The sequence below is a fragment of the Apteryx mantelli genome, chromosome 1 (assembly GCF_036417845.1).
Source record: "Apteryx mantelli isolate bAptMan1 chromosome 1, bAptMan1.hap1, whole genome shotgun sequence".
NCBI lineage: Eukaryota > Metazoa > Chordata > Aves > Apterygiformes > Apterygidae > Apteryx > Apteryx mantelli.
Genome location: NC_089978.1, coordinates 30286722 through 30298847, shown reverse-complemented (window position 1 = coordinate 30298847; position 12126 = coordinate 30286722). Strand labels below are relative to the sequence as shown.

Here is a 12126-nt window from a genome sequence, read left to right as displayed (position 1 = left end):
AGACTTAATGTGGTTTGAGTATTCTTATTTTCTTGCAAATTGTCTCCTTTTCTGGACTGAGATGGGAAGAAGCCTTTTGGTTGACTGTCTTTCCTATTTACCCACCTTCCAGGGAAGTGTAGCCCCTAAGGAGTCCCTCCTCTTGTCTCCCCTCTCTTCTACTACTGAAAGCTGGTGCCATTTTCACGAGAGGAGGAGCAAAATAGAGAACTATAGAGGATGTTCCTGCAAGTAATAGGATGGAAATGTTAATCTCTGTCCTGGCCCTTCTAAATTTCAATCTGGAGGAGAGGAATGAGAAGCCCAGAGCAAATACATTAGTGTGTATTCTGCGGTTAGAATTCAGTGCCAGGAAAAGAACAGGCTGAGAGATCTTGGGGGAGCCAAAGCTGCCATATCCAATGCAGGTGAGGGCAAGAGTGGTATGGCCCAAAAAGGGTCAGAAAAAGACCGACTGAAACCTAATGTTATATGCAAATCTCATGTGAGGACTGGCTGGTGACTTCCCTGAAATCTTTGGGATTGGCACTGCTAAGAAATGCCCATGTGTTTGAATTGCAGTTCTCAGTGATTTTAACAAGGAATCATGACCTGGAAGCTTGGTCTATAGGATCATGCTTGGTCTATAGGATTAGATCTCTTCAACTGAGCGATGGGATAATTGGTAGTAGCAAATGGAATCTGAGGGAGATTGTGAAGAGATTGTCACATTTTGGAAATTTGGGGTGATTGGTGCAGAGAAAGTTCAATGTCTGCCTGTATGCTGCTTACAGGTAGCACCTGATCATCATGCCTTACTTGAGTCTTTTTTTTTTTTTTTAGTTGTAGGCTTCAGCCATATTGGCACAGTGCACAGGTCCATGCAATACCACAGGCAGGTGGCTGCAGAACCACATTCATCTAGCGTTGCACCCAAGCCAATAAGCCCTGCTAAAGTGGCTTTGGATTCTGGTTTTCTTTGTGGTACTACTCTGTGCCACAGAGCTGTACCAGGCTGTCAACTTGCAGCCTGTAGACTGTGCTTTGGCCCTGAGTGCTCATGTATTTTCTTCTCAGTGTGTTTTATGGCACTTGAAGATGTGAGAGCTAGTGACTGTGTTATCCACATACTCCAGCATATCCTTGGGAGAATGGATTGACATTGCGCTGCCTTTGACTTCAAATTTTTGGAATAAAAAGGAAATAAAATTGTAGCTGAAATTAACACTTGTATGACTTTTTCTGTGTTCCTGGAGATAAAAGAAAAACACCATTTGCACCATTTGCTCTTCAAGGGGTGTATTTACAAGCACCTTAGGGAATTCTCAATAAACAGCAGGGGAGCAATTATTTCTGTTAGATATTTTAATATGTTTTGCTCATCTATATGATGGTGTAAGCAACTGTGTAGACTGTAGCATTCAAATGGCTTGTAATAAATGAAATGATTTTCAGTAAAACAGATTGCTCTAAAACCAGAAAATAAAAAATTGGGGTAGTTTTAAAAGTTATGTTTTCACTTCTGGAGATACTCAAAAGCACGTTTTTCTTCTAAGTGTTCACCCAGGTTGCCCTATTAGTAAGCATGTGTCAGGAAAGGGTTTGAACTTTACAGCTAAGCATGAGACGCCAAATAATTAGAAAAATGCAAAAGATAAGTTTAAATGGACATTGTGACATGTTAGGGAAGATACTGAGATCAACACATGAACTCCAGTTTTGCAAGCTGCTTGTGGCTTTCATTGTGATTTAAAGCATCTGTTCAATGGTTTAGTTTCCTCCCTTTGTAAAGCTGAGAAGAGGATCCTGTGGGGAGCAGTCAGCTTTGAATGATTCATCTGGGACCAATATGATTACTGAGGTGGATGGAGACTTGAGTGAAATGAAGCTGGATCCAGATCTTCCAGGACACTCTAGGTGATGAATGCCCACAGAAAATATAACCATATTGTTAAGGCCGCTATATATCAAAGTTGTAAATTACATATGAAAAATCACCTCTCTTTTTTTTCCTCAAATAACATGCAATAGTTTTGTGTCTTTTGAGAAGGCTGCTCTCCCCTGCTGTGACTTTCATAAATGACTTAGTCTGAAATGTTAGTGCTTTAATTTTAGTGGATTTGATGTCAGTGTTGAAAGAAAAGACCTTTGAAAGCTGAAGAATGTTCGTATTTCTGGGAAAATTTGAAGACTTTGGAGCTGAAATGCTTCCAGTGTTTTTAGATTATTTAGCATGACAGGGCTCAGCTTGGTGGGTCTTTAAGTCCTATTGCAATGTAAAATATTTAAAAGCGGCTTGTGAGTTATCCTGTGCAGCATGGAGACTTCACCCTGGAGGATTATTTATGTTTTAAGTGTTTGGGATCTGAACTATAACTAAACTCCATCATATTAGGAAGTGCAAAGCAGAGGGACAGTACTCAATCTTTTCCCTCTGGTTTTATTTTCTTTCTCTCTTTTTTAAAAATTTCTCTCTGGTGACAGATGCTACCAAGATGCATAGAAATAATTTCCAGCTTGGATATTGTCATGGATGAAACTAACTGGGCCAAGTTCATCCCCAGCTGGAGGCCACAGAAGACCGTGGAGTTACATCAGAGACAACCATGATCTGCGAGACTTTGTTTTTGTAAACATCCCCTCCTCACCAGGGTAACTAAATCCCAGAGAGCTGTCGTGCAAGCAGGGATTTTTTCTGTCACCATGCTTCTCTCTTCAGCCCTGTGCGTGAGTGCCGTACTGTTTGAAGGTATGCTGCTGTCTCGTCTGTGAGGGGATCAGACCTTCCCAGAATAAGATGGATCCCAAGAGAGAGACACCCAAGAAAAGCAGCACAGAGCATTTAATTGGTAAGCTTTGGTGGCCTTTTTTTTTTCCCCATTTTGTTTGTTTTTTTTTCCTAATGATTATAAAAGAACAAAACCAACCAACCAAAGTATATTTGAACCCAGGGCTTCATCGTAGGTATCTCTTATAGACTGAACATGAAAATCTGAAACCTGTCAGTGATGCAACAAATTATCTCATACTGCCCTGACAGCATGCTTCAGCATTTACCTTCTGGCAAAATGACCTCCAGGGATTAGAGTGGCTAGTTCAGCCCCTGGGCCATAGATACGTAGGGGCGGGTGGAAAGGGAAAAGCATGAGTGGTTGAAGGATGATAGAAGAATTTTTCAGTCTCCCCAAAAGACACTTCTTTTGTTTGGACTTGTGTGATTAAGACATGGTGTTCCCTTCAAGCAAACAAACTGATACCAAGCAAAAGGTTTTACAGGCAGCATTTGCTGTTGTCACCATTGTGTTTGGCCATAAGAATGGAGTGGGACAAGCATGAGTCTTTGCAGGATTGATCTGGTTGCTTGTAGAAAGCAGATCGTAGATAAGGCTGAGGCTATTCCATCTCTGTTACTGTGGGAGAAAAGGGACATTTCCACCCACATTTCTTTATAATCTTCAGAGGACAACTTGGACACAAGCTTTTCATTTGCTTTTTGAGTTTGGCACCCACGTTATCATTTTATTGGTTGAGTGTATCAAGAAATACCAAAGTGAATCTTACAAGTGTTCTGGAGCTTTTCTGCAATTGTTTATTGAGGAGCTCTAACATTTTGTAGTATATTGCAGCTCTTGGTTTGCTATGGGCTGTAGACCCAAGTGAGGATTTTGGTGGTTGTGACTATCATAATTCATATGCAAGTATGGCAAAGCAGGTCACTGATATGTTGGGTTGTGACTGATCCTTATTCTTCCCTATTGTGTTTTTCTAGACTCTTCCATTTGTTTTGTGGTAAATGGTGTGAAACTTTGGGGCTAACCAGAGAACATTTGTGGTGGGTTTTGGAGACCTAGGCCTGACTTCACTATTTAGAAGGTGTATTTTCATATTCTGCTTTTCTCACTGGAATCGAAGTTTTCAGTGCTGACATGGATGTCTAGGACAGTTCCTATGGAGAGTGATTCAGTTGTTCTTTGCCAAGTTTTGGATGTGTATTTTTTTCCCAGAGTAGTGTCATTCCTATCAGGGATCTTCGCAGAAGGAATCCAAACACAGGAATCCAAAACTACTGCGGATGATCTGGGTGGTTTCTTCATGACCAGTCTGGCACTGCAGAAAAAGACCTTCAAGTGTTTTTCTGTATGCTAATTGTTTAGGTGAAATAGAGAGCACAGAACATTGTGTCCTGATGAACAAAACCCCTCATGATTACTATTTCTCCAAGCTTTGGACTAACAATTATGAATGATGCTCATTCCATGAATTTCCTTGATCTCTTTCCACTGATTAAGAGACACTCAACTGCTTGTACCTGCTGTAATTCAGGTACCTGCTGCAGCCTAACCCATCACTAGTGAAGATCAGGGTGGCAAACAAATAGCTGTGAAAGTGTTATGTTTGCGCACTGAATCTTAAGTCTTGTCTTCAAATACACAGCCTTAAGGTTGCATGGTAATTCACTCAAGTGATCTGCTCAAATCATTTCTGCGAGCAATTGCAGAAGGGTTGATGATACCTCATTGGAGAACCACAGACTTCAAATTATTGTTTGTTGGAAAGAGTCAGAATGAAAGCCAGACTCATAGTGCAGCAATGGCGCACCCAGCTCTCGTGGAAAACATTCATAGGAAGGCCTGAAACTTGGCTCTATTGGACAGAAGCTTATTTACATGTGAGTGATTAAAAGTGTAGTGGGAACCTCAGAGGTACGAAGGGAAAAACTGCAAGGTGCAAAGGACTCTGTTGCAGCATCCTTGTTTGTAGTTAACATGACTTTACTGCCAGAGCTAACAGTGCAGGTAGGCACAAAGTTAACTGAGGGGAAAGAGCTGGAGAAGGGGTATTTTGTGTCTCATCTTCCCAGACTGCCAGTGTACCCTGACAAACCAGTCAGTCCAGCTCTGCTAGTATGCTCCAGGGGACTCTCCCCTTAGCATATGCCTTACAGAACAGATATCTTCATGCTGTTTCACAGGGTGACAAGTGTTTCTCAAAAACTTTAAAGAGAAGTGCTTCATCCTTTTTATTTATCCATTTCTATCTATATATGAATTTTCTATAATGTCAGAAATTCCTATTTTTCTGAAGTAACATATCCAAAACCACTGAAAATTTTTGCATCAACATGGGGATTGATTTTGGTTTTGCTTTGTTTGTAAGAAAAGCAGAAGTAAGAAAGGAAACAGTCTTGTATGGGAGCTCCCATGAAAATAATGTCAGGCTTCCCCACATGTGCTTTGCACAGCACACTAGCACAAGACTAGCATAGGCGTTACTGAACATTGCCCGTTCTCCAAGGAGGCCTCTGAGCCTTCATCCTTTTCTCCTGCCTTTACTGAGGCTCAGAGGGAAGGCGTGGGGCATGGGCATCTGCATTCAGCTTCCGTTCTGCTGAAGGTCAAGCCTGCAAAAACCCTCCTCTGGCTCAAACCTTGCAGCCAGCCTGTCCTCAAGGCTAGCCCAGCAGCTCCCTTGCTTCCTTTGCTTTTCTCATCGCTGCTCTACTGATTCAAGACCTTTTTTTTTTTTTTTTTTTTTTTTGCCTTTCAGCACTCTGTCCTTGTGTCAGTACTGTCCTGTTTCACCCTTTTCCAGATCTCTTCCATGGGGTCTTCAGCAGCTCCAGCTGCTCTTCTCTTTTTGAATGGCAACTCTTTGATCCCCTTTCCCCTACAAAAGACCCTCCTAAACTTTTAGTACTTGAAGAACTCAGCACTGCTTTCGCTCCAGACACTAAAATAAAACAATTAATATTTTGGGATGAGAAGAGTTTGAACATGGTGAAAGGACTAGCTGAGGCATGAGTGTGCATTTTGATAAGCACTGATTTAGAAGCTTGTCTTCCAATGGATGAACTGGTCCATTGGTTTGCCTCAAAACTTCCATCTAAAGATAGCAGGAGTTCCTCTCATTTTCTGTATTTCCTGCTTAGTACTGTACCAAATCTTTTGACCCAGCCCTGATATACTGACAATGATTCACGTCCATGGATATTTCACTTGATGATTTATTTCTCCTTCATATCCCCCAGTCTTGGCAATGCCTTTCACTTTTCCTCTTCCTTTCCTGTGGCAAAATGTACTTTTTGAACCTTTTAACCTTTTGTGCAGAAGGGATGTCTGTCTGGATGTTTGTTTCAGTGCTTTATGGCTTTTAGTGCGTGCAGGAAGGCAGGACTGAGCCTTTGGACTTCGCAGTCTCTCATTATTGCAGCGGGCTAGATCTATGTCCCTCACATAATTCATCTCAAAATTTGCGTTCATTGTTTTTCTTACTTACTCTTCTGTAGCTGACAGGCGGGAAGGAATTGGTATCTGTGGCTGGATCCTGGTTTCCCTTTCTTTCCTGTTGGTGCTTATTACCTTTCCTATTTCCATCTGGACCTGTATCAAGGTAAGCTATAGGGATTTGGAGCACATAAAGAAAGCTCTATAATCATCATGGTAACTTACATGTATTGATTTATTTATTTTGTTAAAAGGAAGTACTTCACATTCGTTTTCTGGAAACCATAAGATCTTACAGCAAAGTTGTGTATTTGAGACAAAGAGCTCCAAGTTCTTCCACAGACTTTTTGTATCACCACAACTTAGATGTTTAATTTCTTCTCATCTCAGCTTCCATTATCAGTTAGACTTCCCTGCTTTACAACAACACTGGCTGACTAAATCTACAAATTTTTCTAGAGAACACTGATTTGATGCTGCCAGCAATAGTGATAAACAAACATGGGTACTGATGAAAACAGGAGCCAGTCCCTGCCTTCAGGGACTATTCAACTTAAGGCTACAGTCTTTGCAACACATGGGTATAATATGATTAATTTAAAGCAATTTTTTACAGCTGACCTTCTAGGGTGATTGTCCTGAATGCCAGGCCATGAAGAGTCCTCATACACTAACTGAAGTAGTTGGGTAGATTATCTGATGTGAGAAATATTTTACTCTGCCTACAGCTCCTCTGAGTTTAGTACTGGCTTTGAAGCAAAGCCATGGGTAGCTCCATTAGATCAGTGGCAATTCTTGCATATTTAGTCTGGCTTGTAAGCTATTTGCAAGGCCAGGGCTTGACTTTTCCCAGCAAAGGATGACGTGAGGAGAAGGCATAAAATTTTTAGACTTCCAGATTTTTTGCTTCTTTTTTATTAGTTGTATTTATTTTCACGTTTAGAATCTCAAAGATTTTAAAAAAAGTCAGGCCAGAGAGCAAGAATAGAATTAGTTATTAAATTCTAATTTTAAAATATTTTCCTAGGTCATCAAAGAATATGAGCGTGCTGTTGTATTTCGGCTGGGACGCATACTGTCTAAGAAAGCAAAAGGACCAGGTGAATGCAAGCAGTTTTATTCTATTAAGATGCGCTGTTTTTTATTCTGTTAAGATGCACTTATTTTATTAAGATACATCGCAACCACACAGAGAATTGCAAACGTCCATGAAAACCTTCATAGCATGGCCTCGCTGCTGTAATTCCTTTACCTACAAGCCTGTGGCTGTGCTGTTTGTTTTCCTGGTTAAATGATGATGCCATCCACTTGTCACCACACAACACAGCAAAAAACTTGGAGAACCTTGATACCAGATATGGCTATGCTGAAGTGGGACCTAGAAGGTTTAAATACAGTCTTTAATTCTGCCACAGACTTTTCCTGAGTGACCATGGCTGCTCTCTCTGTACCTCAATTCCAACACCGCTTGTTTTGTCTACTCTTTAGCTGCCTTCTGCCCTGAAAATAGTAAATGTTTCAAGGGCAGGGACATTCCTACACTCCGCATCTACCCAGAACTTGTAGCATTTGCCTAGGATCAGGTTACAAATTACAATTACAGACAAACCCAGTAACATGAGGTATTTGCATTGGTGCGGTTACCACCCCTGCTCAGTGAAACTGTGCAAACTGGAAGTTCAAGTGAGAAGAAAAAGCGATACTCTCCTTCCTCATGGGCCACATGGTCCAAAGAGGAGGTAGGGCAGGGCAGAGCTATTCTGCCTGGCTCTGGGCACTTAAGTAAGGTGCCTAGATTAGAAACATAGTCATGTCAAGTCTCCCTCTCCAGTGAATGGAGAAAGTGGGGACTCCTTCACAGGACAATTCAGACCTAGGACAATTTTCCTGATGTGAAGACCTACAGGTGGTGGATGAATCTGGACCTGAGAGGTGTCTTTTCTGGGGACACACATATTATGCTGTAAATGGCTTATGGTCTGAAGAGGGGAAACTGAACAAAGGCACTTTAGTAATTTTTACCGAAAGTTAGACGGCAGATTTGAGAACTGAACCTCAATCTGTACATTCTGAGGCTGGAGCTCTAGGCCATTAAGCTGAAGTAAATTCACATTATTTGCAGATGTCTGCACTTCCTTCTGTTACTTGAAAATTCAAAATCTTGCTGTTGTTATCTCCTACAGCAGAAAGGACAGCTGTAGTAATAAAGCAGAGCATGGCTCCCTGGCCCATTCCCATACCTTGTGAATGTTTCTGTATGTTTGTTCTGTACATACCAGGATAGCTGGCTCTTGAATTAGCTTTCAGAAGCAAGCATTTTATCTTATTTATTCTTATTTTTCAGGTTTGATCCTGATACTTCCTTGTACAGATATTTTTATCAAGGTTGATCTCAGAACTGTTACCTGTAAAATTCCTCCACAAGAGGTAACTATTCTCTAGCAGTCATTTAGAACAAATAAAACACAGAACTGATTTCTGGCGTGATCAAGAATAATGTAAGCATTTTATATTCTTGCAGTTGTGCACCCATATTGAATTTAGCTTATTTGCTGTATCTTCTGACTTCAAAAAATCATTACAGGCCCAGCAATGATGTCAGCCTCCTCATGCTGACATTCAGGACTGTGAGATAAAACATAAAGAAGGCCAGGTTAGAACTGCAAAAATTCCTAATTGTATTATTATTCCACACATGGAGATGAAGTAATAAACTAATGTAAGATATTCAGAAATTAATGTTCCAATAAAATTGGATCTGGCAACTCACCATTCAGAAAAGCCTTCACTGAAGTTATAATCACTGCTTGTAGGCTTATACACTCTATATGTGTCTTAAAAGCAAATTACATATATGTAATAAATCATCTTAAAGTTAAAGTAATTTGCAGACAATCCTCTACAAAGCTCTTATCCTAATAAGAATGTAGAGGCTTATCTTTAAGCATTTTGTTGAAAAAAATTGACCAAAGAATTTAATCTGAAGAATCAGTTACTGAGCATGAGGCTCCAACCCCAGTATGGTGCAATGTTTTCTGCTCAGGGAATTGGCCTTGCTGTCCCCTTCCTTAAGCAAAGAGAAGAGCAGAGTGGTAAAGCATTGGCCCCCAAGATCCCTTGGCCCCTGGGCTCTTTGTTGTGTTCTCCAGGAATGGTTTCTTGTACTGTTGTCTTTCCATAATCACAAACAGCCTTTTTCTTAGAGAAGCTAATAATGTGGTTTGTAGGGGTGCATGTGGCACCCTCAAAATGGAAGGCAGAGGGGAAGGCGGTAAAAGTACTTGGGCACTTAGCCAGGGTTTCTGCAAAGCACCTAATTGCAGGCAAAAGATGCTGCAGTGGAGCATCATCAGTGCTCCAGCAAGGCCAGATGCCTGCAGAGCCACAGGGAACTTGCCTCTACTTGCACTGGCAAAAGATGATGCAGTTTATTTATGAATATTTATGTATTTTTCAGGGTTTCTTTCTCACAATTTCATTTCATTTCCCTTTTCACTTTTTTTTATTTGCTAATGTTTCTTATAAATATGTTGTTTAGAGAAAGTAGCACAGATCTTCTGAACTACATGCAATGTATAAAAACAGCAAGAGCCCTTTCTACAACAAAGGAGTAGGATAGCTGTCATTTATTATTGCAAAAAAACCCTCATGCAGGTTATGAGATTCACTCATTACTGAAATAGCTGTTTAAAGGTTATGTACGACATTTTGCGCTGGTTTACACTGTCTGTGATGCAGGATAACTTCCATGAAGTTATTTCTCAGGGGAATGATAAAGAACCCCAAAGAAATTCTTAGTTTCTTTGAATTATTGAGGCTTTTTCCTCACTAAAGGAAACAAATTATTCCCCTTCTGTAGCAGGGGTTGTTGGATCCTTTTCTAATTCTGTACATTTCTCCAACACAGATTCTCACAAAAGATGCTGTTACTACCCAAGTTGATGGGGTGGTGTACTACAAGATTCACAGTGCTGTCAGTGCTGTCGCTAACGTCACTGATGTCCATTCAGCTACCTTCCTCTTGGCACAGACAACCTTGAGAAATGTTCTGGGTACAAAGAGCTTGGCTCAGCTCTTGGCAGGTCGTGAAGAGATTGCACACAATATCCAGGTAAATTTAGCTCTTGAGACTACTGACAGGCATGGAGATTTGTTCTGGGGGCCAGGATCTTAGAAGTGATCTCTCTTTTTTCTTTAACAGTGATAGCAAAAGTCATCTTTATGTCTTTTCAATTATATATCTCATTGCTTAAAGTAGGAAAGAATTATTGTAAAGATATTTCCCCAGACTCTTGTAGAAGAGTTATTTCCTGTCAAAAAGCAATGAAGATTTTGAACTTAACCAGCGAATTGAATAAAACAGTATAAGCAGTCTTTGCACCGAGATTGTTGCAAGCTCTTCAGCATGAGTGATGAGTGAGAAGTCTACTGTTTGTAGGAAGCTCTGCCTTGAGCTGACCCTTGATTGGAGTTTAAACTGGCATTAGAGAAGCCACACAGGAGGGGGCCTTTATAAATTTCCTAGTTATGGGAAAAACTTCAGTTACCCCTTCCCGGTTTCAGATACCGACGTCACCCAACAGAAGTTTCATAAGGAACAGGGCTGTAGTATCTGCCATACTCACACCGCCTCTGATGTTCGTGCCGCAGGAGTGCTCCGTCTTTCTGTTGTGTAGATTTGCACTCCACATTTCCATCTAAGAGGCAGGGTAAATCACATGTTTTTCTTTCTGCTGTCACTGCTACTGTTGGATTGTTTGTTTGTCTCTAAGACTATCCTCGACAGCGCCACGGAGCCATGGGGGATCAAAGTGGCTCGTGTGGAAATCAAAGATGTCAGGATTCCTGTGGCGATGCAGAGGGCAATGGCAGCTGAAGCAGAGGCCGCACGAGAGGCAAGAGCTAAGGTGAGGCCCACAGCAATGTTCAACCCCGGCTGCAATGTCCTGTATTTTTGTGTTAGGCATCCAAGTGCATATTTATTTTCTCCCCATCCTAAAGATGTCTTTTCCCCTCTGTTGAGTGTCACGGTGTCATTTCCATTTCTCTTACTCTCCAGGTTGTGGCAGCAGAAGGAGAAATGAATGCTTCTAAAGCCCTCAAGCAGGCCTCCATGGTGCTGACCGAGTCTCCAGCAGGTCTTCAGCTGCGCTACCTGCAAACATTAACTACGCTGGCAGCAGAGAATAATTCCACCATTGTCTTCCCTCTCCCTATAAATATGCTTGAGGGCTTGGGGCAGAAAAATAGAGGGGGATAGGCACTGTTCTACTGTAATTCCTTGTGCAGAGAGATTTCAAAGGTTTCTCAGGAACAAGAGGTTCCAGGATACCAGAATTAAATAAGATTGCATGCTTTGATCCTCTGTATCAAAAAAGAGTAAAAATAGTTCAGTTATAGCCACACATAGCTCTCACGTCAGGACACTGTATTTGAGCACAGAAAGTTGCAAAACTGAGACATCAAGCAGTTTCAGCTCGGACTTATCTCCAGGTGAAATGGCAGACTATGTAAAAGGCATGTTGGACCTAACATGAAATTTTAATGATGTTTTCACCCCATTTTACAGATTTGTGAGCGCAGTAATAATTTGGTGATTTGTCTCTTAACAAGAACCTAAGAGCTCTTGATTAGCTCATCAACCTACTCCACACAGGAAAAAGGTCAGATGCCACCGCTGAACTTGAGCCCTATGGAGTGGAAAGAAGGATTTGTCCCCTAACCTTAAAGATATTCTTCCAGAACTACTAATAGAATTACTGGATAATTTGTATGTGACTGGAACAGCCAATTATTTATCTTATAAAAGTAATAAATAACAGTTGCTTTACTGGCTTCAATGGAGTTTTGCTTGTGTAAAAATATTATAAGAATCAAGACTTTGATTTATATGCTCTTTGGCATATCACTGAAATTTCTATCA

General features: G+C 41.0%; 1 protein-coding gene across 1 annotated transcript; it reads left to right on the top strand.

The window, feature by feature from the left end:
• Positions 1-2776: 2776 nt before the first annotated feature.
• On the top strand, positions 2777-12017 carry STOML3 (stomatin like 3). Its single transcript, XM_013948330.2, has 7 exons — positions 2777-2828; positions 6266-6369; positions 7231-7303; positions 8548-8630; positions 10111-10314; positions 10976-11110; positions 11263-12017. The coding sequence occupies exons 1-7, from the start codon at positions 2777-2779 to the stop codon at positions 11461-11463; spliced, it is 852 nt and encodes a 283-aa protein (XP_013803784.1). The 3' UTR covers positions 11464-12017.
• The last annotated feature ends 109 nt before the right edge of the window (positions 12018-12126 follow it).

Bases quoted from the DNA above. Each gene is read 5' to 3' on its own strand.
- STOML3 (XM_013948330.2), top strand. From the start codon at position 2,777: ATGGATCCCAAGAGAGAGACACCCAAGAAAAGCAGCACAGAGCATTTA. The intron at 2,829-6,265 runs GTAAGCTTTGGT...ACTCTTCTGTAG, and splicing joins CAGCACAGAGCATTTAATTG to CTGACAGGCGGGAAGGAATT. The intron at 11,111-11,262 runs GTGAGGCCCACA...CTTACTCTCCAG, and splicing joins CACGAGAGGCAAGAGCTAAG to GTTGTGGCAGCAGAAGGAGA.